Source organism: Engraulis encrasicolus, chromosome 10 (genome assembly GCF_034702125.1).
Source record: "Engraulis encrasicolus isolate BLACKSEA-1 chromosome 10, IST_EnEncr_1.0, whole genome shotgun sequence".
Classification (NCBI taxonomy): domain Eukaryota; kingdom Metazoa; phylum Chordata; class Actinopteri; order Clupeiformes; family Engraulidae; genus Engraulis; species Engraulis encrasicolus.
In genome coordinates, this window is record NC_085866.1 from 15184389 (window position 1) to 15207229 (window position 22841).

The window sequence follows — 22841 nt, forward strand, 5'->3', positions numbered from 1 at the left end:
TATAAAACCGAAAGTAGTAAAAATGGTTTCTTTTACAAAACAAAAACCAACCACACAGGTAATTAAATAAATAAATCGATAAATAAAAGAGAATGCAGCTCTGAGAGTCCTGGATTGCAACAGGAAGATCTTCGCTCTGGCCAAAGAGTGGTTATGAAATGTGTCTTTAATGCGTTTCAGCATTGTCTTTACAGTATTGTCTTTCAACTTTGTTTAGAAGAAATGTGTCTTTCTTTCTTTTTTTTGCTCATGAAACACGATTCTGGTGTGTATTTTGGCTGTGCGTGTGTGTGTGTTTGTGTGTGTGTGTGTGTGAGTATGTGCATGAGGTGGTTTTAAACAAGAGTTTGTTCATTTACGTATATAAAGAGCTTATGTGTGTGTGTGAGTGTGTGCGCGCGCATCATTCATTGTTCGAGGCACTGAGCCACAGACGCCACAAAGGTAACAGTTAAGTTCAAAGGGCACCACTTATCGCCACCTCACCCAAATCAGTTGTATCTCCACCTTCTCTATCTCATATAGCGGTGACTCATACTGTGGTATGATCTTCATAGAGTGGTGAGTTTCATCCATCCAACACTCTGGTGGGAACGGGGACATGCCATCTCCTGCCTGCAGTGGTGTCCTCATACACTGATGTAACCCTCATGTGATGGTGACCATCATACAGTGGTACCCCTCATACAATGGTAGGCTTCATATGTATGTTGGTGCACCCTAATACTGCTTCCATCTTCACACAGTAATCACCCTCAGTCATCACCACCTCACGGTTGTAGGTGGTGTAATCATCACACGTTGATGTTCCATGTCACTGCTATGACCCTCATACAGTGGTGGTAGCTCCAATATGATAGTACAGTAGGCCTCATATGATAGTGCTCCATCACACTGCTGCTGTATTGGTGCTCATGCGATAGTGGTCATCATATGTCGATGCCCCCCTCCCTCACCCTACTGTGACCCTCATACGGTGGTGGTGACCCCAATAGGGTGGTAGAGTAGGCCTCATAGTGCCTTATCTCACTTCCACAGCTACCAGTGGAACTACCAGTATTGGTATAGTGGCCGTCACATGTCGATGCCCCCCTCCCTCACCCTGCTGTGACCCTCATACGGTGGTGACCCTCATGACCACCTCGCGGTTGCCGCCGGCCCGGAGGCGCGGGTGGCTGGGCCTGAGCTGGCTGATGATGTGCAGGATGGTGTAGCCACAGTGGTGGTCCAGGATAGTCCTCAGCCTCCGCCTGTGCCACCGCCTGGCACCGCGGCTGCCGAGGCTACTCAGCCCCCTCCGGTGGCGGCCCAGGGTACTGCTACTGCCGTGGCCCCCTCCTCCTCCTGCTCCACGTGCCCCCCCTCCACTAGTCCCTCCTCCTTTCCCGCTGGAGCTCAGGGGGTCCCCCAGGTCTTTCGCCTTTTCATAGTTCAAGACTTTCCACTGCTGGTTGACGGCCTGCCAGCGCTTGAATATCCTGTACACCGACGACCCCTCATGGATGATGAGGCCTGAGGAGCAGTGAAGAGAGATGAAGGAGAGAGGGTGGATGAAAGAGAGGACGGGGGGATAGAGAAGAGGGAGGAGAAAGGGAGAGAGGGATACAGAGGAGAAAAGGAGGGGGGGGGGGGGGAAGAGAGGGTGGAGCAAACACAGGGAGGATGGGGGATGGAGTAGAGAGAGAGGTTGTTGTGGAGAATCTTAATACTGTAAACACAGTTTAGTCCTACCAAGGTCAAAGCAGTTCTAACGTTATAAATGATCATTTTGCACAATACGATGTTGATGTGATGATCATAAAACGATGCGATATTAAACACGAGAAATACAACATTATGTACTGCAGTGTACATGTTGACTAATTCCTTGCACGGCACAGCTGGTGTGTGTGTATGTGTGTGAAAGTGAGAGAGTAAAAGTAACCAGCTTCCGATGTCCTGTCAAGTACAACAATTAGCTGTAAAAATGCTGCTTATTTAACATTTGCCATTACACAGAGATATATACTGTAAACCATATTCATGAAATCAGAAACATTTATGCATGAAGGATACATTTACATTTAAATTAAGTTAAGTAATGTAAAGGAAGACATGTCAGTGAGACAGAGAGGTCTACACACTGGGCATACGTACAGTCTCCAAAAATGTCATTAGGCCTACTTACGTAACTGAACAACAGCAACGTTTTGAGCAAGATGGACACCCAGTAGATAACGCTATCACACAATCTACTACTACAAATATTGCCTGTAACAGGTAAATTAAATATGACCAAGAAAATATTACATGCCACATGGACAAATGTCATAAAACAAGTGAAAATAGCTTAAACGCTCTAGTTCAAAAGTACTAGTTATTAGGCATTTTCTTTACTTTAAGATTGACTAAATGCTTTTTACTTGGAACCAGAAAAATAAGCTTGCTAAGATGATATGTTTTGCAATGTAACTGTCTGGCACCTGGATTGTTTCCAATGTTTTATGGCTAAAATCCATGTCCCCGTAGGCCGCCCGTCCATGACACAGTGCACTAGCATGAAGTGCCACAGCGCCCCCTGCTGGCTCCTGAATTACTTTCACATGACATTACATTACATTACACTTAGCCGAGGCTTCCATTCAAAGCAACTTACAGTTATTTACAGGGTTTTGGTTACAGTCCCTGGAGCAATATGAGGTTAGGTGACTTGCTCAAGGGCACCTCAGCCATGGATGGAGGAGTAGGGAAAGGTAAGGGTGGGAGTTAAACATGGAACCCTCTGATATTAAGACCGCCTCCCTACGGGCATGAACCTTCCTGTGTATGAAATTGGCTATACAAAGAAATGTGACTTGACTTGAACCTGGTCAGATTATATTAGGGAGTTTCACGGCTGTGTGTATTTGCCTCACTTTCAAAACAACGGACAGTGAGCCAAGTTCATAGCTGGCCACTAGGTACTGTACTGCACTATACTGTAGGTCCACTCCTCACCTATGCAAACGATGTCCATGAAGCCGTACATGCCGTAGCAGATCTGGAAAAGCAGGTCCTGGCGCTGCCACTTGGCCGAGGGACTGAGGGAGGACCAGACCAGCCAGGAGATGCTGGCCATCAGGAACAGCGAACCCAGGATGATGGCCGCTATCTGGACCTTCTCGATCACCGTCAGGGAGATCGCCTGCCACTGGAGGGTAGGATGGAGAGAAGAGGATAGGGTAAGACGGGGAGAGAGGAGGGGATAGGAAGTGAAGGAGAGAGGAGAGGAGAGGAGAGGAGAGGAGAAGAGGTGTTGAGAGGGGGAGAGGAGAGGGGATAGGAGGGGTAGGAGAGAAGAGGGGCCAGAGAGGAGAAGGGAGAGGAGTGGAGAGGCGAGGAGATGAGTTGAGAGGGGGAGAAAGGAGGGGGAAGGGAGAAGAGGGGGGAAAGGAGGGGGAGGAGATGAGGACACAGGGAAGGAGATTAGAGGAACAGAGAGGAGAGGAATGTAGAGAGTATTATAGGAGAAGAGAAGAGGAAAAAGGGGCAGGGAGGAGAGTAGAGAAGACCAAAAATATTGATGACAATGAGAGATGATGGTGCTTACTTCACATTTAACTTCAAAAATACTCCAGCTGTTAAACATGTAGTGAGTTGTTTGGCAAAAACTTTCAAAAGACGTCAGTAAAAGTGAACAGCCACCTCAACTGTCTGTATGTCAGCAGCATTCGACCAAATGTAGCAGAGTTGGCCAACACCTATTTGGCCTTACCGCCCCATACACACACACACACACACACACACACACACACACACACACACACACACACACACACACACACACACACACACACACACACAGGGCTTGACACACGGCAGGGGTGTGTTTCACACAGGTGCAGCAGGCAATAATGACCACGATTGCATATGATTGCAAATCAGTTGGTTGCTACATTTGCCAAAAGTTAGACAATTCCCATCGGATGCAACGGATCCAACGGAACTCAAGCCAGGCCACCGTTCAGTGTGGCAGGAAGTGATCTATTCCAGGGTTTCCAACCTTACCACAGCAAAGCCCTCCACATACCGGTAGATTCCAGCCAACATGGGCCATGCCACTGTATTTATTTTCTGTGTACCATCTTTCACAACTTGGTGGAGTTGGTGCATCCCTAAACCCATTCAAGTGCTACAGGAAGCATCACAAATATAAATGTGTTAAAATAATAATAATAATAATAATAAAAAAGGACCCAGTCACACTAGATACACTGTGTGTGACTCAGTCATAGTAGATCCACCACCATCCTATCCTATCACCCTTTCCATATCATGCCCAAACAGCAGGCAGAACATGGCCTTACACTAGCCGGGCTACCATAGTTTGTGAGGCAGTGCCCCACTGGGATAAATACAATAATAATAATAGTAGTAATGTAAAGAGATGCAATAGATTATAATGCAGTTCATCATTCAACTAAGTGAATATACTAAGTGAATATTATTTCAAGTTTAGATTTTGTTTAGCTATTCAATTCATTCAATTAATCATTTTGTTTTGCAATGCATTTCCAGCCAAACTGCCGTAGCACCCCTAGCAATCCCTCGAGGCCCCCCAGGGGTCCTTTGAAAACCACTGATGTAACCCAAAGTCAATGGAAATGCATTTGGATGTAGCAAGTTGGTTGAGGTGTGTGAACAGGGGCGTAGCAGCAAATTGTGGGCCCTATGTGCAATCAGCTCCAATGGAACCCCCCCACACAGCCACATATCTACATAAATCAGACACTGTGTGGGCCCCCTTTATACATGGGGCCCCGGTAACTCGGTCACACTTTACCCCCCTGTACGACACCCCTGTGAGTGAATGCACGGTACCTGTAGAGGGTTTATGGGGCTGATGGCCAGGCCACCTGCTATTTGGAAATGGTAGTATTATGGGATGGTCAGTACCAGGCTAATTTGGCCTTACCTGCAGAGGGTTTTTGGTGCTGATGGCCAACACCTGGTATTTGAAGTAGCAGAGCTCGCAGCTCCAGGAGCCTCGCTCGCTGATCCAGCGAATCAGACACGGCTGATGAGTGCAGCGCACCGATCCAGCACAGCGGCACGGGCTCAGCAGTTCCCCCTACAGGAGTGGAAGACAAATGTTTTAAATTATTAGACATTTTACTTTCATTATTTTAGGAGACATTGTTGTATATACTACATATGTCAGACAATTAGAAATGAAATTCCTTCAGCAAATGTTTTACCTTTTGTGTACTAATTTCATTAGCCTAACTAGGCTCTAAAGTGCAGAGGGGCCCACTGACTGTGTAAGACATTATGACTTGGTCATTACAACTGTGGTCACAATAGGGTTATAACAGAGGCTCTGCATTACAGGATAAAGTGCACCCTTAGCTCTCGCTCCTTAGGCCTTAAAACACAACCCCTTTAATAAGTTTGTTATAGTCAAAACCATAACCATTTGTTATGGACAATAACCGAGTTGCAATGTGTAAGTAAAGGATATCTGTAATGTCGCCATGATGATTTTTCAGTACCTTAGGGCCAAGGGCAGAATGTTTCACAATGTGGGCTTACCACACCGTGAGTAGAGGACTAAATACTAATGAACAGGATCATTTTACTGAGTAGGCTGAGCAGCATTGTAGATCATAGGCAGCCTATGAGAACGTGGTTTAGTAAACGCATACTGTAGTTGTGCACAGATGAGGATAAGGTGCTGCTTGAGTGCCATTTTTGAAAGTTCTTTTTTGGAGTTTTTGCCCACAATGTATTGTGGACTTTGTTGACATGATCATCTAGAATGTTTGACAAATTCCTGCCTGAGGTTCCACATGCCCCCACTAGCACCTGCCCCCTAAAATGGCTGTGCATGGCAGTGTTTAAATTACATTACCTGTATATTACATTACACTTAGCTGACGCTTGAATCCAAAGCAACTTACACTTATTTTAGGTTCAGGGTATTGGTAATATGTCCTGGGGCAATGTGGGGTTAGGTGCTTTGCTCAAGGGCACTCCAGCCATGGATGAATGCATCACACCAGCCCTGTCTCTATATTCCATAAAGCTGGCCCTCGTAATGGTGAGGTGGGGGAAGCATGCATTACATTTATGGCATGGTGGAAATGTAGGCCAGATGGTCTTATTTGAATTCCATATTTGGAGTCTATGAAATATTTAAGCTGATATTTTAGAGGGAGGATGACTGCAAAAAGCCTGATAATAACTGGATTTTATGTAGGCGGAGATGATAATTCATGCTAGGCCCAGAAGACACAGAAAACTACACAAAGACTACTGTGCAGTATATCAAAGTAATTTCCACAGAACCAAAGACGTGTGGTTAGAAATGCAGAATTATAAAGGGTAGTGCGTGTTTGCTGTCTCCCTACTGCTGCTATGCTACCATGTGGGCAATGGACATAATCAAAAGAGAGAAGAGAAGAGAAGAGAAGAGAAGAGAAGAGAAGAGAAGAGAAGAGAAGAGAAGAGAAGAGAAGAGAAGAGAAGACCAGACCAGACCAGACGAGAGAAGAGAAGAGAAGAGAAGAGAAGAGAAGAGAAGAGAAGAGAAGACAGATAGGAGGACAGGGGAGGGATAGTAGAAAAGAGAACAGAACACAACACAAAAGAACAGAGGAGAGACAGGAGGACAGGGGAGAGGGAGAGAGGAGAGCGGAGAGGATGGGCTGTATATCAAAGCCATTTCCACTAAACAAAACAAAAAAAACATCTGGCCAGAAATATTGAATGGCTAAATAAAAAGGGAAACGGTGTGCTCCTGCTCCCCATTACAATTTATTATTGTTTTTAGCCTTTACCACCTTTATTGTTAGAGCACTTTGAGCTGCATTCCATGTATGAAAATGTGCTTTATAAATAAAATTATTATTATTATTATTATTATTATTATTATTATTATTATTATTATTATTATTATTATTATTACAATGTGTGACCACATCAAATTATGTACTGTAGGCATTGTGTACCTTAGGTGATCCTGCGCTAGTGTGCCACTTGTGGCTTGAGCTCGCCAACAGCCAGTCAACGCTGCTGTAAGGGCATGGCAGGCACAGCACGATACAGCTGAGCCAAAGGTCCAGACCGATAGCTCAGTGCTACCGATACTGTATGAGGCTTCAGGAGGGAGGTATACCAACATTCTACACTGAACTCTCCTAGTTGGCATTCGTTACAATTGCCCGGCGGCTATCAAAGAAGGGTAAGGGAGAGGAGGGCACCTGGTGGGCAGGAGGGCAAGAATGAGGGGAAAATGAGCTTAACTGTCTCAAGTTCTATCCAGACGGGCAGCGAGGGAGAGGACAGGGGAGTTGAGGAATAGAGGGGAGGGGGTGGACAGGAGAGCAGGGTAAGGCAGAGGGTAGCAGGTGAGTAGAGGGGGAGCGGGGTGGACAGAACAGCAGGGGAAGGCAGAGATCAGCAGGTTCCACCCTGACGGACATTGAGGGAGAGGAGGGCAACGGGGAGAGGAGGAGGGGAGGTGGGAGAGAGATGAGGAAAGGGGGACCAGGGATAGGGTGAGGGGGAGTAGAGGCTAAGGGGAGTAAGGACAGGTAGGGGATTGGTTAGGAAAGGAAAGGAAATGAAGACTAGTAAGGCTGTAGCAATATTGTATTGAACTGAGAAAGCATGACACCCAGAGCCATGAACATATGTCGCGGTGCGAGAAGGCAGAATTGGGAGTGCTTCCATGCTTCAAATCATCCTCATTATCATCTTTAAACTTTTTATTGTTGTAGCCAGTTGTCACCTATTGTACATATAGGCCATTGTGGGTTTTTTTAATTGTGGGCTGTATCGAACTGTGGGTAAATCGGGTGATGAGAACTGATTTGTGAGTTGGGTGTATCGTTACAGCCGTAGACAATAGAGGCAGGCGAGGGTGAGTTGGGTCTCTTCAGTTCCACCCAGACATGTGGGCAGTGGGGGAGAGGTGAAGACTGAGAGGGGGAATAGGGAAGATGAGGGACATGGGCAGTTGGGGGGAGAGGAGAAGACTAAGAGGGGGAATAGGGAAGATGAGGCTACACATGGGCATTGGGGGAGAGGTGAAGACTGAGAGGGGGATAGGGAAGATGAGGGACATTTGGGCAGTGGGGGAAAGGAGAAGACAGAGGGGGAATAGGTAGGGATGTAAATAATATCGAAATGTATCGATTAGGGCTGTCATTTAAACGCGTTAATTAGATTAATTAATTACAAGGTGCATTAACGCGTTGTAAAAAATAATGGCATTAATTATTTATGGGTAGACATACGTTCTAAGCCACACCAAAAGCGCATGGCGTGGCAACTGAATTCACTCACTCACGCCGTGATAAATACAAGCCGTCCGTCAACTTCTAAAGCTAAAATACAATAAATACAACAAATACAGACACTTTTCAGCCTTTTTTCATGAACAAAAGCATATGTTTGTATTTAAGTATTTTTAGATATTTTTGAATTGTTACGAGATGTGCCAGTTGACGCTGCATTGCTGCGAACAGCTGTTCAGTTAAAAAATAGATGTGGACCAACAACGTTTTCCTTCAATTAACACAAGCAATCAGACAATCTCTACAGCTTAAATACAACTAATAACCAGTCAGACCCAATTTGGTGTTTTTCCCATTATCGATTTGTCTATAGGCCTATTTGATAACTTTTAGAAAGCATTTTATCACGAGATGTAAGCTACCAGTCTGCGCTCGGCAGCTGGTTCATCTGATATGAATACAGGCGCATTTCAAGACAGTTTATCATTTGATTTGGCCATGGCAGTTGTATAATAGTTGGACTTGTGGTAGGCCTACTTAAATCTTTCATACAACTATAGCCCAGCATACGAATGAATTGACTGTTCAGGCTTTGAAACGCACGACGCAAATATTTGTGTTCATGATGTGTGACCGCGGTAGCCAAGCTACTACCTGCCTACCGCAATTTCAGCAGAGGTTTCTGCTCATCTGCAGAACAACACTTGTCTATTCACTACAACATCAAACCACTTGATAGATAATTGCTACCTTTTCCACGCTGCACACAAGAATCAAAATATTATTACAGGCTCCGAAATTACCCCATGACACAAGCTACAGTGCAAGTGTCAACAGCGCAGAGTAGCCTAGGGATTTCAATTTGACACATGTGCACAAAGTCATCGCAAGTGCTGGAAGATGATCTTCTCAAGTTGGGTTGTGATTACAGCGATTTGAGTGATACATGCCACGTTCAGAATAAAATAATACCAATAACACAATCGCGATATATTCTGATGATTGAAACGAATCGTATCGTATCGTGGGGCATTCTTAAGTATCGTAAATAATCGAATTGTGTCGCATCGGACAATAAGATATCGATATTGAATCGTATCCTCATGGAGGCTGTGATTTACACCCCTAGGAATAGGGAAGATGAGGGACATGTGGGCAGTTGGGGAAGAGGTGAAGACTGAGAGGGGGGATAGGGAAGGTGAGGCTACACGTGGGCAGAGGGGGAGAGGTGAAGACTGCGGGTAGTCAGGCAGGTGGGCATGTGGGGGAGAGGGGAAGACTGCGGGCAGGTGGGCAGGTGGGCAGTCTGTTGCGCCCACTCCTGACACCTGCAGTAAGACTTCACAGTCTGCTGCCCCATGCAATAGCCAAGGGAGGCCTTTCAATGAACCTTTCTTGACATTCAGCTCCAGCCATGCACACACACACAGACACACAGACACACACACACACACACACACACACACACACACACACACACACACACACACACACACACACACACACATAAACACACACACACACACACACACACACACGCACGCACGCGTGCACGCACGCACACACAAACACACACAAACACACACACAGACACACACAGACACACACACACACACACACACACACACACACACACACACACACACACACACACACAGACACACACACACACAGTGGAGCCAGACAGATTGTCCAGCCCAACAAAAACCAACACCATCCGCTACCTGCCATATTTAATTATTTGTATGATCCTGTTTATTCTCCTCTACCATGAACAGCTCTGATTAATGCGGCTTGTACATTAAAATGCCCCCAAGAACAACAACAACAACAACAACAACAACAACAACACTACCCTGGCGAATATATTCCCCTGCTCAATCTGCAAGCCATAGTGTACTGTATGCAGGCTGCATAATGCTTCATCGCTGGCTGTTGTGTGTCAGAGCAGACATGAGAGCATGTGTGAGTGCTGGGAAAGATCTCTGCTCATAATAAAACGCTATTGATCCATGTGCGCAGACAATCATGTAATCATAAAACGGTGTGCTGACTCTGGAAAGAAGGAGAAAAAAAAGCCCTGGGCAGGGCTATTTAATAAGACATTTCAATAATGTATGAGTCAGTACAGTACAGTACAGTAGTATGGCGTTACTTTCAGATTGGATGACTGCAGATGTGTCCATTGTTCTGACGTACCGTACTGTACAGGCACAACTAATGTCACACAACAGCTGTTTTCTGTACAACCAATGCACTCTTCAATGGTTTCATTGCACGTTCAATGTGTCATTCCCTGTTTTATGTGCCGCCTTGGTTTTCTTTCATGCCCCCCCCCCCATTTTAGTTTTGTCTGGATGTATTGTTGAATTTGTGGGCAGACCTAAATACATTCCTAGTAACTGTATGTCTATACTGTTGAAATGGCTAAATAAACTTGAAACCTGAAACTTGATCAATCATGGCTCATTCAGGGACTGGTGAAATACTATAGCATATACATCCAGTCTGGGAGTTGGAACATTACATTACACGTAACTACAGGGTATTGGCTACAGTCCCTGGAGCAATGTGGTTATACTAGGTGCCTTGCTCAAGGGCACTTTTGGCCATGGATGAAGGTGTAGGGGGAGGTAAGGGTGGGAATCGAACCTGCAACCCTCTGATCTTTCAACCACGTCCCTAACCATATGGCGGGCAATGGAACATAACAGGGAAATCAGAAATAGAAAGAAATTCTACACCAGTGTATGATTGTGATGGAGTGACCATCACTAGTATAGTGGATGTGTCGAACGCCTCATTCGTAAATACTCCTTCAACGCGAGCTGACAGGTGCTGCACACTCTCTTCATTTGTGTTTTAAAATAAATGCACTTACTGTACAGTAAAAAATAAGACACCGTCTGCTGCTCTTGTCATTTCTGCATCTTTGCACAAACATACGTACAGTATATATGCCTCCCACACAGCAGGTGACTTCATCGTTGCCAATTTACAGCACACATCAAAGGAGCCTTTTAAGAAAAATCTATACCATCTGCTGCGGCGGCAGATACATGTATTGAAACCCTTTCATATCCAACTATGGCTGTGGCAGAGCAAACTAGCCACACAGCTTTTCTCATAACTGCATATACCACAATAGGTACCATTATATGTGCTGACAATGACTTATCTTTTACAGAACTCCAGTTTCGTCTGACTATAAGACAAAAACATCACATCTATAATGATCAGTAGAGTATGAAAAGATGTGTCATTAAGCTGGTAGGGGACATAGAGTAGGCCTATGTGCCTTCAAAAACTATGACACAAAAATTGTAATACATATATTTCCAGTGTATTTATGGGAAAAGTAGCCTGGTCTGTCAGATTGTAACATGACAAGTTTAGTCTGGCATCATTCCATAGGCAAAGCTGTGGAACCTGTCACAGGTTGGCATTCAAACTGTTGTCACCTTGCTGAGCCCTACCCAGCAACTCACTACACAGCCAGAGTACATTGCATTACCCATTCCATCCTTGACTTGCGCTTGTTGACCAGTGTTGCCAGATGTGTCTGACCAAATCCCGAAAAGCTTCTCAAAAAACACCAAAATGCGCTAAATTCCGCCCAAAATCAACAATTTACATTGACTTCTATGGGCCCAAAATGGCTGAAAAAATCACCAAATGGCCAATTTTTCCCATTTTTACCCGCAGACGCTCATCCCAAGTAGCCCGCACCCGCCCAATCTGGCAACACCGTTGCTGACGCCCCTGCCTCCATGGACAAAACAATAAAGTTCCCCCACTGTCAGCCTAGGCACAACAACTTTTATGGGACACTTTCCCATTCAGCACCCTGTTTGCAAATGAGAAAATAACATTTGAACTGTGCTTGAGCGAGATATTGAATTCATGCCTTGTTCACACCAGTAGCGGCCAACGTGAACGGAGCGACGGAAGTCATTATTTCTCTATGGAGGGTGCTCGACCAGCGCTACCAGAGCGGATTCGCCAGGGGCGAAGCGAACTGAGCGACCAGAGCGAATTTTAACGATATAAAGTCAGCTAATATTAGGGTAATGAACTATGACGAGGTTCTGCGAAAACCAGTTGGAATGTTCACATCTCCGAATGTACCAGGCTGTCGAGCCAGAGCCGTTATGTGATTAGCTAAATCAAACATGTCAATGTCGCTTCCAGAGCAAATGCAGCGAATTCAAGGCAAAACTTCTTCTGCTACCTCCGCTACCAGGCAGTGTAGTTCACCCTTGGTCTGAACGCGGCATAAGAGTTCTATTGTCAATGGCGTCTTGCGACGTCATCACCAGACCACAAGCACAAGAAAGGATGGTGTTATCAGAGAGAGTAGAGAGAGAGAGGTTCCATTGGCCCATTGTTTCCGGGTTCTATTATTGGGGGGGAATTCCCCCTTTAGGCAGACATAGGCAGACCTGAGGACTGTTCTATTCAATGCTAGGAGCATTATGACACGCCCCTTTAGGCAGACCGGAGCCTGGTCATGTTAGGTGCCCATAGCAACCTATTATGTTGGCATATCTCTATACTTAAAGAATCTCTGGTGTTATGTCTGCTTTGTTGCCTGTTCATGCTTCATATTCCCGGATGCTGCTTGATAACAATACTCATGCAGGGTATGCCAGGAATGCGGCTTTACGGAAATAAATGGCTGATATGACCAGAGTTGTACATCTCTGCGTCTAGTGTATTTGACAGTTTTATTGTATATTAAACTTCGGCTTTTTTCGCACACCTCAGCTGGCAGGTGCATCGGAGATGGCACCATGGGTCACTCAGCAATAGTTAAAAAAAACTCCCGCACACTGACCATCTCGCTGTTCTTTCTCTAATAAACGACGTTTCGGTACCGAAACGTTGTTTATTAAAGAAAGAACAGCGAAATGGTCAGTGTGCGGGAGGGTTTTTTAACTAGTTTTATTGTATATAACAGATGGGAGTTTGGACAATGGAATGTACCCACAGTGTTGTGCTTGGAGAACAGATTTTGAGTCCATATGGACCATCTTCAATGGTGCAGTGCTAGACCAGCTGGCCAGGCAAAATTATTTTCTGCTCAATGATTTGTCTAGTTTTATAAGCTCATCAAAAAATCGTGAGAGAATAGAAATCAATCTCTGATATGGATATTTTTTTGTAATCTGTCTGTTTTCCACATCAGCCAGTCCTAGATTTGCTGTCATGTAATAACCCCATAACCCATATTCCCACTTCTCAGAGCACACCAAAGGTGACACACTCACACTGGTGACATCCTTTCATAGCTGTCCCAGCTATAGGGTAGGAAAGCCTTAGGTGACAACCGAGACTTACCACAGCAGACGGCTCTGGAACTGATCCGCGAACCCCTCTGATTACCAGGTGACAGTACCACCTCCTACACATCGCCCTGCAACCAATTAATTACCATGCCAACATAGACAGGGATGCCAATGCCAATGCCGACATCGACCTGCAACCACATGCCACAAATGCCATGCCAACCTGGATGCCATGAGCGCTGGGCCTTCTGACAAGCACAGACAGTTCATCCATACTGTACTATGACTACTAAAGATGTCATCAGAGCCTACCAGTTACCAATTACAGGGCCTACCAGCTCGCCTCACGTTGAACCAGCCAAGAGCGTGTTCGCACAACAGAAATCACAGGGTGTGGTAACAAACATTTTCTCCATCTGAACTGTACCCCAGCTTAATGAGTGACTGTGTCAGTGGGCGTGGATTCCTAGAAGTACAGTATAGCCCATCTTGATCTTCTGATTCTGTGGTCCTGGACCATGAGCACCACACCACCACATAGGCTAGTAAGGGCTTCCGCACATAGGCTCCGACAAAGTGCTGCGCACTGCTCTGCAAAAGTTCGATTCCATTGTTTTCAATAGAACCCCGCACACTGGCGCAGATGTCCGTGGACATTCCCCGATGTCGGATAGCAATTAGAGACAAGTTCTATTTTGTCGGCGCCGCCCATTGACTATCAATGCTATGTTCGTGTGAAATTGGGTTTGGGGGTCCGAATTCTGTCGGAAGCAAAAGTGCGCCGCAGTGCTGTCGGAGCCAATGTGCGGCCGGCCTAAAACAAGTGCCTACCTTTCTTGCAGTGCGAAAACCCAGCAAACCTGACCTAAACATGAATAATCTGCAGACCTAACCTAGGCACCAGCAGCAAACATGAAAACCCATGCAAATCTGGTCTAAACAGCTCTGAATCATATGTATAACGTTCATTATGTCTAACTGTTTCAGGACGGATTTAGTAGTGTAGCTTGCACGTGGCAGCCTACGTCACGGTAAGATCAGCACCCTGGACAGCGGCGCTTGTCAATAAACACCCAAACAGCAAATTTCTCCCCGGAGATCTCGCATGGAGTCCGGGCATTGGAACCGGTGTGTCCCTCGAGGAATGCTGATTTGAATGTGTGTGTGGCACATTTGAGTTTTTTCTTTTACTTCAGACATGTAAAAGTTTTATCTTTCACCTGACATGTTTCGACGACGGTATAATTTCGGTCTTCATCAGAGGGTCACTGGGATGTTGATGTGTGACGTGCTTTAAGATGGAAGTTATACCGTCAAAACATGTCAGGTAGAAAATAAATCTTTTACATGTCTGAAGTAAATGAAAAAGTCAAATGTGAGCTCTGAATCAGTTGGTCACAGATGACCAAACAATTGTCCAGTCTTGCACTTTAAATGTCTGTATGAGCACTGTCTATGTCCATACTGTCTTAAGTCCATGTATAAGTATTGTCTATGTCTATACTGTCTATGTCCTTACCTAGATTAGTCTATGTCTGTATGGGAAAGCAAGAAATGTAATTTCAAATTCTTTGTATGGCCAGTGCATGTAAAGAAATTGACAATAAAACCTACTTGACTTGACTTGAATAACAGGTAGACAATGGGCACCATGGCTCAGTGGGCAAAGTGCTGCACCATTGCATTGGGGACCCCGGTTCGATACTGGGGCTAGTGTCGTACTTACACCATAAATGTACTTCTACTTTTACTTTGGCCACCTCTGGTGAGCAGAACGGTGTGCTGTGTGGTGGCATGGCATGGCATGAAGATCACATGCCTCTGTGTCACGGTGTGTGGCGTGACATGGTGTGGCATGGCTTTAAGATAGCATGCCTCGGGGGCGCTGTGGTGCAGCGCGCTAAGCCCCCCACATTTGGGCTTGCATGCCCACCCACGGGGACCCCGGTTCAAATCCAGCCGGGGTCATTTCCCGATCCTCCCTCTGTCCCATTCGCTTCCGGTCACTATCTTCAACTGTCCTGTCAAATGAAGGCATAAAAGGCCCTAAAAATATTTAAAAAAATAAATAAAATTATAGCAAGCATCTCTGTATTATGGTGTGTGGTGTGGCGTGGCTTTAAGACCACATGCTTCTGTGTGCTACGGTGTGTGGCGTGGCATGTTGAGGTGTGGCGTAGCGTGAAGAAGACCACATGTCTCTGTGTGTTCTCACAGATTTTCTAGGGTGTTATGACGGCGCATGGTGGCATGATGGACAAATCCCTGTGTGTGTTATGACTGGCATCACAGCCCGTCTTATTAATGGCTGGCCATGTTGCACAGACGGGCCCGTCTGATGAGACCAGGCTTACAGTGCATCTGTTGCTCGGCCGCAACGCACCGCTAACAGCTTCAGACAATCATACTCACTCATTGGGTCTAACAGTGACGAGCATGAGGGGTGCTTCTGTCTTTCTCCTCTCAATCTCTCTCAATCCCTAAATCTCTCTCTCTCTCTCTCTCTCTCTCTCTCTCTCTCTCTCACACACACACACACACACACACACACACACACACACACACACACACACACACACACACACACACACACACACACACACACACACAATCACTGTAACACTATCACTCTGTGTGTGTGTGTGTGTGTGTGTGTGTGTGTGTGTGTGTGTGTGTGTGTGTGTGTGTGTGTGTGTGTGTGTGCGCGCGCCTCTGTTTACTGTGTCTCTGCCGCCAGATCTCTCTTGTTCCAGTGTGAAACTGACTGAAGCGCTTCCTCCTCCCACTAAATGCATGACACAGAATGTCCATCATCTTCAAACCCATTAAGGAGCTTGAATGTGGTCCATGTCTACTAGGGAGTGTCATGTGGCCATGTACTAAGTGCTACTTGTGTAGGACCATATTGTGTAGGTGTGTTTTCACAGGATTACAAAGTGGAAAGTGAGAGCCCAACTGGAAAACTCCAACTCCCATTGTCATTGTGACACAGCTCACAAATGTACACTGCACACAACGAAATTGCATTCATGCCTTACCCATACAAGGGGGCAGCCCCCAATGGCGCCCCTAGGGAGCAGTGCGGTGGGACGGTACCATGCTCAGGGTACCTCAGTCATGGAGGAGGATGGGCACCGGCAACCTTTGGGATACAAGTCTGACACCCTAACCGCTTACCCATGACAGCCCAAAGTGCTCCTTTAATAACTATTTTTCTACTAGTCTACAGTATTCGATAATAGTGACAGCATATAATGTAGCCTCATCATTGGTGGCTTGGATGATTGCCATTGTTGATGTTGTTGAAGGGAATGTTCGGCAAAGAGAAACAGATGAGGAGGTACAGACCTACACCCATACAATATGCCTTGAACTATAGCCTACATGCAAACACTGTAAATACATGTAGTGACAGTCGGGATGATGGGTATACTTCAACAAAATCGCCACGCAAAGCAGTAATCTGGATAATGTCAAAGTCAGCCAGCCGGTACATATTACGCACTATTGAATTACAGCACATCCAAACAGGGTAGGAGAAGAGCTATCCAGTTTAAACTGTGTATGACTAATGGCTACCAAGGCTACCTCATGTGTGTAGTAGGCTATAAACACTACAATAGAAGCCAGAGCTTGTGCCTTCAGAATACATTTCAGAGTCTCGTTATTATCTGGAACACAGCATGAGCACGTGGATAGCGATAGATCTAATTAGCCTACGTGGAATCGGAATAGGACTGGGTGCAATGGCATCAAAGTAGGAGCACAATGCTGAGGAAGCACAGAACACAGAGATGAACCAACCAATGGTGTGTGTGTGTGTGTGTGTGTGTGTGTGTGTGTGTGTGTGTGTGTGTGTGTGTGTGTGTGTGTGTGTGTGTGTGTGTGTGTGTGTGTGTGCGTGTGTCAGGCGAAACTGGGGCACACTATCGTACCTGCTCGAGTCCTTGAAAACAGATTCGGCACTGGGGCGTGCGCATCCCACTGCCCGTGCTGCTCGCGAGCGAGACCGCGTCCAGGCCCGCCTGCAGCTTGGATTCCTTCTCCTCGAACGCCAGGCTCCTGGGCCTCGCCGGATCACTTCCGTAATACTCCTCTTCGTCATTGCGAGAAGAGCAGTCGACAAAGGGCGGCCATCCGCAGCCGCCCATCCCCAGTCCCCGCATGGTCGATCGTCTATCTAGGTCTATGTCGCTGTCAGGATGTGTTGAACCGGATCGCATAAAAAACTTCAGTACCTTCAGTTCGTTAAAAAACATGCGGATCCGGTACTTGAACATCTTTGACAAAAAAATCTTGTTGGGGGTAAAAACAGACTGGATGGGATTGGGGTGTTTATTATTATTATTATTATTATTATTATTATTATTATTATTATTATTATTATTATTAGCTGGCCTATCAAGAAACCAGTAGGCTAGTGTGCAACCTAGCACACAGGGAACTCCCTGATTTTGCCAAATTATTTATTGGAGTAGGTTCAGAGGACTAGATAGCCCTGCTTTCTGTGATGGTATGTGTGTATCTAAGTCAATGCGGATGAACGATTCCCCTCTCGGTTGGCTAGCACTCGTTAGGCAGTCAATATCCTATGCCATGGCCAACCGAACCACCATCAAACTGCAAATAGCACCCTATACATGGAAACAAATATCTCAGCTGGACATGTCCACAGTACGTTGTTCACATCTCGAAATAGCCCTCAGAGCATGGTCGTCAGAGTAAGCTCAATGTCATATCATGCTGTCCAATTTATAAAAAAAATGTGTAAAAACAGGCGAAGCAGGAATTCTGTGGGGACGCATAATAGGGTGTAAAAGCACATTTACAACCAAGAACGAACAGCATCACCATCACGTCCACAGAGCCATTTCTCAGTCTAATGTTCGTTATCATAGTCCAATGTACTGTAGGTGTTTAGGGACAAACTTTCCCTTGAACGTTATGTGGTCCTTTTTGTTTTTCTCTGTGGTAGCATTCCAGCTACCATCCCACCATGACGATTCTGTTATTTTGGTCTCCTGCATTTTTCTCTCGATCTGTTGGTGTACAATCCGCGACCACCCCCATCCACAACCCAGAGATCCGATCCAGAATCCATCGAGCTTGCATCTTTATAAACGACGACGGGTTAGCAGGATATCCGACGGCAGCAAAACATCTCGTCTCCATCTGATGTCCATGGCGAGTTCTTCTTCACCAGCCCGGCCGACCATTACACAGACGTGGGGGGACGTGGAAAAACAAGGGTAGGCCAGTCCATGGTGGAAAGATAGCAGCGAAGGTTCCTGTCTGAGAAGCATCATGACGAATACACATCCCAAGTCAGTTAAAGCGGTAACACCACTGATGAATACATAGTACCCTACTTATTCCTGCCCGTAGGCTCTTTGAAATGGACGGTATCGACACCAGATGAAAAGACGATGCTTCTGTCCGTCCAATCCGCCTTTACCACACTCACATTCGCATTCCTCGAGGAACACCCCGGCTCCATGCGAGATCTCCGGGGAGAAATTTGCCGTTTGGGTGTTTATTGACAAGCGCCGCTGTCCATGGTGCTGATCTCACCGTGACGTAGGCTGCCACGTGCAAACTACACCCGCGAAACCTAAAATCCGTCCTGAAATCGAATACGCAGGAATACACCAGGCTAAATTACATTCCAACATCACAGACAGTTGTTATTCAAACACTTGCCAGCGAACCTCAATGGGAACGCCCATAAAAAAAGCTTAACTGGTGACATTGCAGTAGGCCAGGCAAGTCTCAGACTGTGTGGATGAAACAGGCAACTAACTCCCTGTGTAAATTGCAAAATCTCTCTCTCTCTCTCTCTCTCTCTCTCTATCTCTCTCTCTCTCTCTCTCTCTATCTCTCTCTCTCTCTCTCTCTCTCTCTCTCTCTCACCAGAGTATCACGTGTGGGTGGCTATTTTGATTAGAGAGGGTGTAAATGTGAATTGATTTTTCTCTATGGATTTTCCCACTGCCCAAGATAGGTCAGACTGGTCTTGTACATAGCATGCTCGACACTGTCCACCCCAGCCAGCATCCCTTGGACATAATTTCCATTTATGAGAAATCTTCACAGACATAGGCAAGAGTAATGGTTCCTAAACTGGTGGTTGGGGACTGTGGGGAGCCAGTCAATCTAGCTCTAAAAAGGCCCAAACCCGGGATAAATTGCAATAGTAATGGTTCCTTCATTTAAGCTATCCTTAAACCCCCTTGTATCACACATTAAAATCTACAGCTTTATATTTAGTGGAACACACTTTTTTTCAAGGTCAAAGTTGGCCGATTTCCCATTCATTTCTCCATATAATAGAGAGACAATATAGGAGATACAAGGTGAATTGGGTAACATTTTAAACTATGACATATTAATTTGAAACTTTCATAGTTGGTAACTGACATTCAGGCAAACAATTTTTGTATTGCAAGTTTTCTGAAATATGATGATGAAATATACAAATGAGGTCATATGTACAGAAATATGTCATAAAATCTGTGGTAACAGACCAAGCATAAAACAAATTGCAATAGTAATGGTTCATACATTATATTGATCCTTCAACCCCTCTGCATCACATATTAAAAATCTACTTTCGTCAATTCAGTGGAACATACCTTTCCTAAGGTCAAAAGTATCCGATTTTACCCACTGAATGGCAAAATGCATTGGAAATCGGCTACTTCTGACCTTCAAAAAAGTATGTTCCACTAAAGTGATGAAGGTAGATTTTTCATATGTGATGTAGGGTGGACTAAGTATCAATACAAAGTCTGAATCATTACTTTTGCAATTTGTTTTATGTTTTGCCCGTTGTTGCGTAATTTATCACATATTTAATTAGATGTGATCTCATTTGCATATTTAATCATCACATTTTAGACAACTTGCAATACAAAAATATTTGTCTTTGCTTGAGTAAATTAGTGTGAAAGTTTCAAATTGATATCTCATTGTTTAAAATTTTAGTGTATTCCCCAAGTATCTCCCTTATTGTCTCCCTATGGGAAAATGAATGGGAAATCTCCAACTTTGACCTTGAAAAAAAGTATGTTCCACTAAATATAAAGCTGTAGATTTTTAATATGTTATTTAGACATAGGAATTACAAAACACTTGGAATGATTACTATTGCAATTTGTCCCGGGTCAAACGCTAGATTGACTGGCCTACTATGGAATGCTAGGGGGAGCCGAGGCAGGTTGACAGGGAAAGTATGGCAAAACAAAATAAATATTTGAATAAATTGAATAACTAATGTACACCAAAACAAGCCAAAAACAAGCTAAGAACTGGCTAGGAACGGCATGATAATCATTTATTGCATCTCTGAACATAACTACTAGTATCATCTCATATGTATCCCAGAGGGGCACTGCCTCACAGATCCATGGGCGGGAAAAAATAGTATGGCATGACCAGGGCATTTGGCTGGAATATTGGCATATGGGGGCCTTGTCATGGTTAAGTCTGGGAACACCCTGGGCTACAGCCTTAAGTATTCTGATAATAAAAACAACCCTGTCAAAATCACAAGATTCCACAGCATGTCTCCAGATCATCGGTGCACATTCTGGCTCGAGATAATTTATTACTACTACGACAGCGAGTCAGCGACACAACCCCACTCCCAACTGAGCTCTGCTGTGCTGCGTAAAATGGGTCGGTTGAGATAATTAATTATTGAATGGCTGCACACTCGGAGTCGGAGTAGCTCACCTCTCACAAGACATCTACAAATATTCAAAATAAATATCCAAGAAAGCACCACAGCGCTCTGTAAGGAACCAGGCCTGGCATTCCTCCATTTTATTAGCCTGGTCCTGACCATCCCATAATACTACCATTTCATTTCGTATTTATGGTCTGGCATTTGTATGCTCTGAAGCGATTGTAGAAAGCAGGAAGTTTGCACTCAGTTATAGTTTGAAATTATTGGACACCTCTCACCCAATCGCTGGCAGTTACTCAACAACAACATAGCGCAGACCAATGGCTCTGGCGCAGATGTGTACGTCATTGTCACGAGCGTTCTCCCCCTTTCGTCCCCACGTGGGGGGCGTATTCGATTATTGGCTGTTTTCTGGGGGGGGGCGTTGCAATCAAAATTCTACTGCTGCAAGCACTCCACAGAGAAGCACGGCCAGACTACAGTAGTGGAGCCAATCCTTTGGCGGAAGTACGTAGGATGGCTCGCGAGGCTACCATTTTATCGGGGCGGTGCCCACTTTGATTTTTGTTTCCACAGGGGCCGCCATGCATTAAGGGCAACTATAGGCCAATGTGAAACATACGTACAGTGCAAAAGGCCGGTGTACAGGATCAAGTCGCACACATACAGAAAGACTACAGTATTTTACTGATCAGACATGTTGACATGTTTTCAAAACATCCAGCACTCATCTATTATGTATAACAGGGGTTTTCAACCAGTGGTCCATGGCCCATTGGTGGTCCATGGCAATATTGCTGGTGGTCCGTGACTTGCTGCAGTTTAACCTACTACAAATATTCCGTACATGCAAAAATCATAGTAGACCACGGGAACTATCTCAGTCTGAATGGCGGTCCCTGGGCCAGAACCAGTTGAAAACCCCTGATGTATACAGAAAGAGACATGGCCACCCCTGCATACAGCCAAAGAAATAAACCTCTACAGCTCTCGAAATCAGCAAATAGAAGGAAAACACTATACTTTACTTTTACTTTTCAGGACATTGCACATTAATGAACATACACATACAAACATATATGTAAAATGTGCTAGATTATAGCACAAATGTTAATTTCCATCTGGTGTCCAAAATCTAGGGCACCATGCACTGGCTACAGCGACGTATCATCACCATCACCATGCAACATCTTGGGAGATTAAATAACCTTAGCAAGTCAGTAGAGGCCCACATGATACATACTCATTTCAGGGGTAATGGACATTGTCTCGAATTCTTGTGCTGTGACAGCACTGAACATACAGTACTTTGACTGTGAGGATTCACAGTATACATTCCCTGCAGTGTGTGCCTCATAAGAAAAGTAACTGACAGTTGCATGGTCTTACTTAAAGGGACACTGTGTGAGATTTTAGTTGTTTATTTCCAGAATTCATGCTGCCCATTCACTAATGTTACCTTTTTCATGAATACTTACCACCACCATCAACTTCTAAGTATTCATTATGACTGGAAAAATTGCACTTTTCATACATGAAAAGGGGGATCTTCTCCATGGTCACTCATTTTGAATTTCCAAAAATAGCCATTTTTAGCTGCAAAAATGA

At 45.0% G+C, this 22841-nt stretch overlaps 1 protein-coding gene across 1 annotated transcript; it reads right to left on the minus strand.

Annotated features, from left to right (window-relative positions):
- Positions 1–1111: 1111 nt before the first annotated feature.
- Positions 1112–17826, minus strand: marchf9 (membrane-associated ring finger (C3HC4) 9). Its single transcript, XM_063209596.1, has 4 exons — positions 17482–17826; positions 4934–5089; positions 2977–3169; positions 1112–1512 (listed from the first exon to the last, which is right to left on the minus strand). The coding sequence occupies exons 1-4, from the start codon at positions 17824–17826 to the stop codon at positions 1115–1117; spliced, it is 1092 nt and encodes a 363-aa protein (XP_063065666.1). The 3' UTR covers positions 1112–1114.
- Between the last annotated feature and the right edge of the window lie 5015 nt (positions 17827–22841).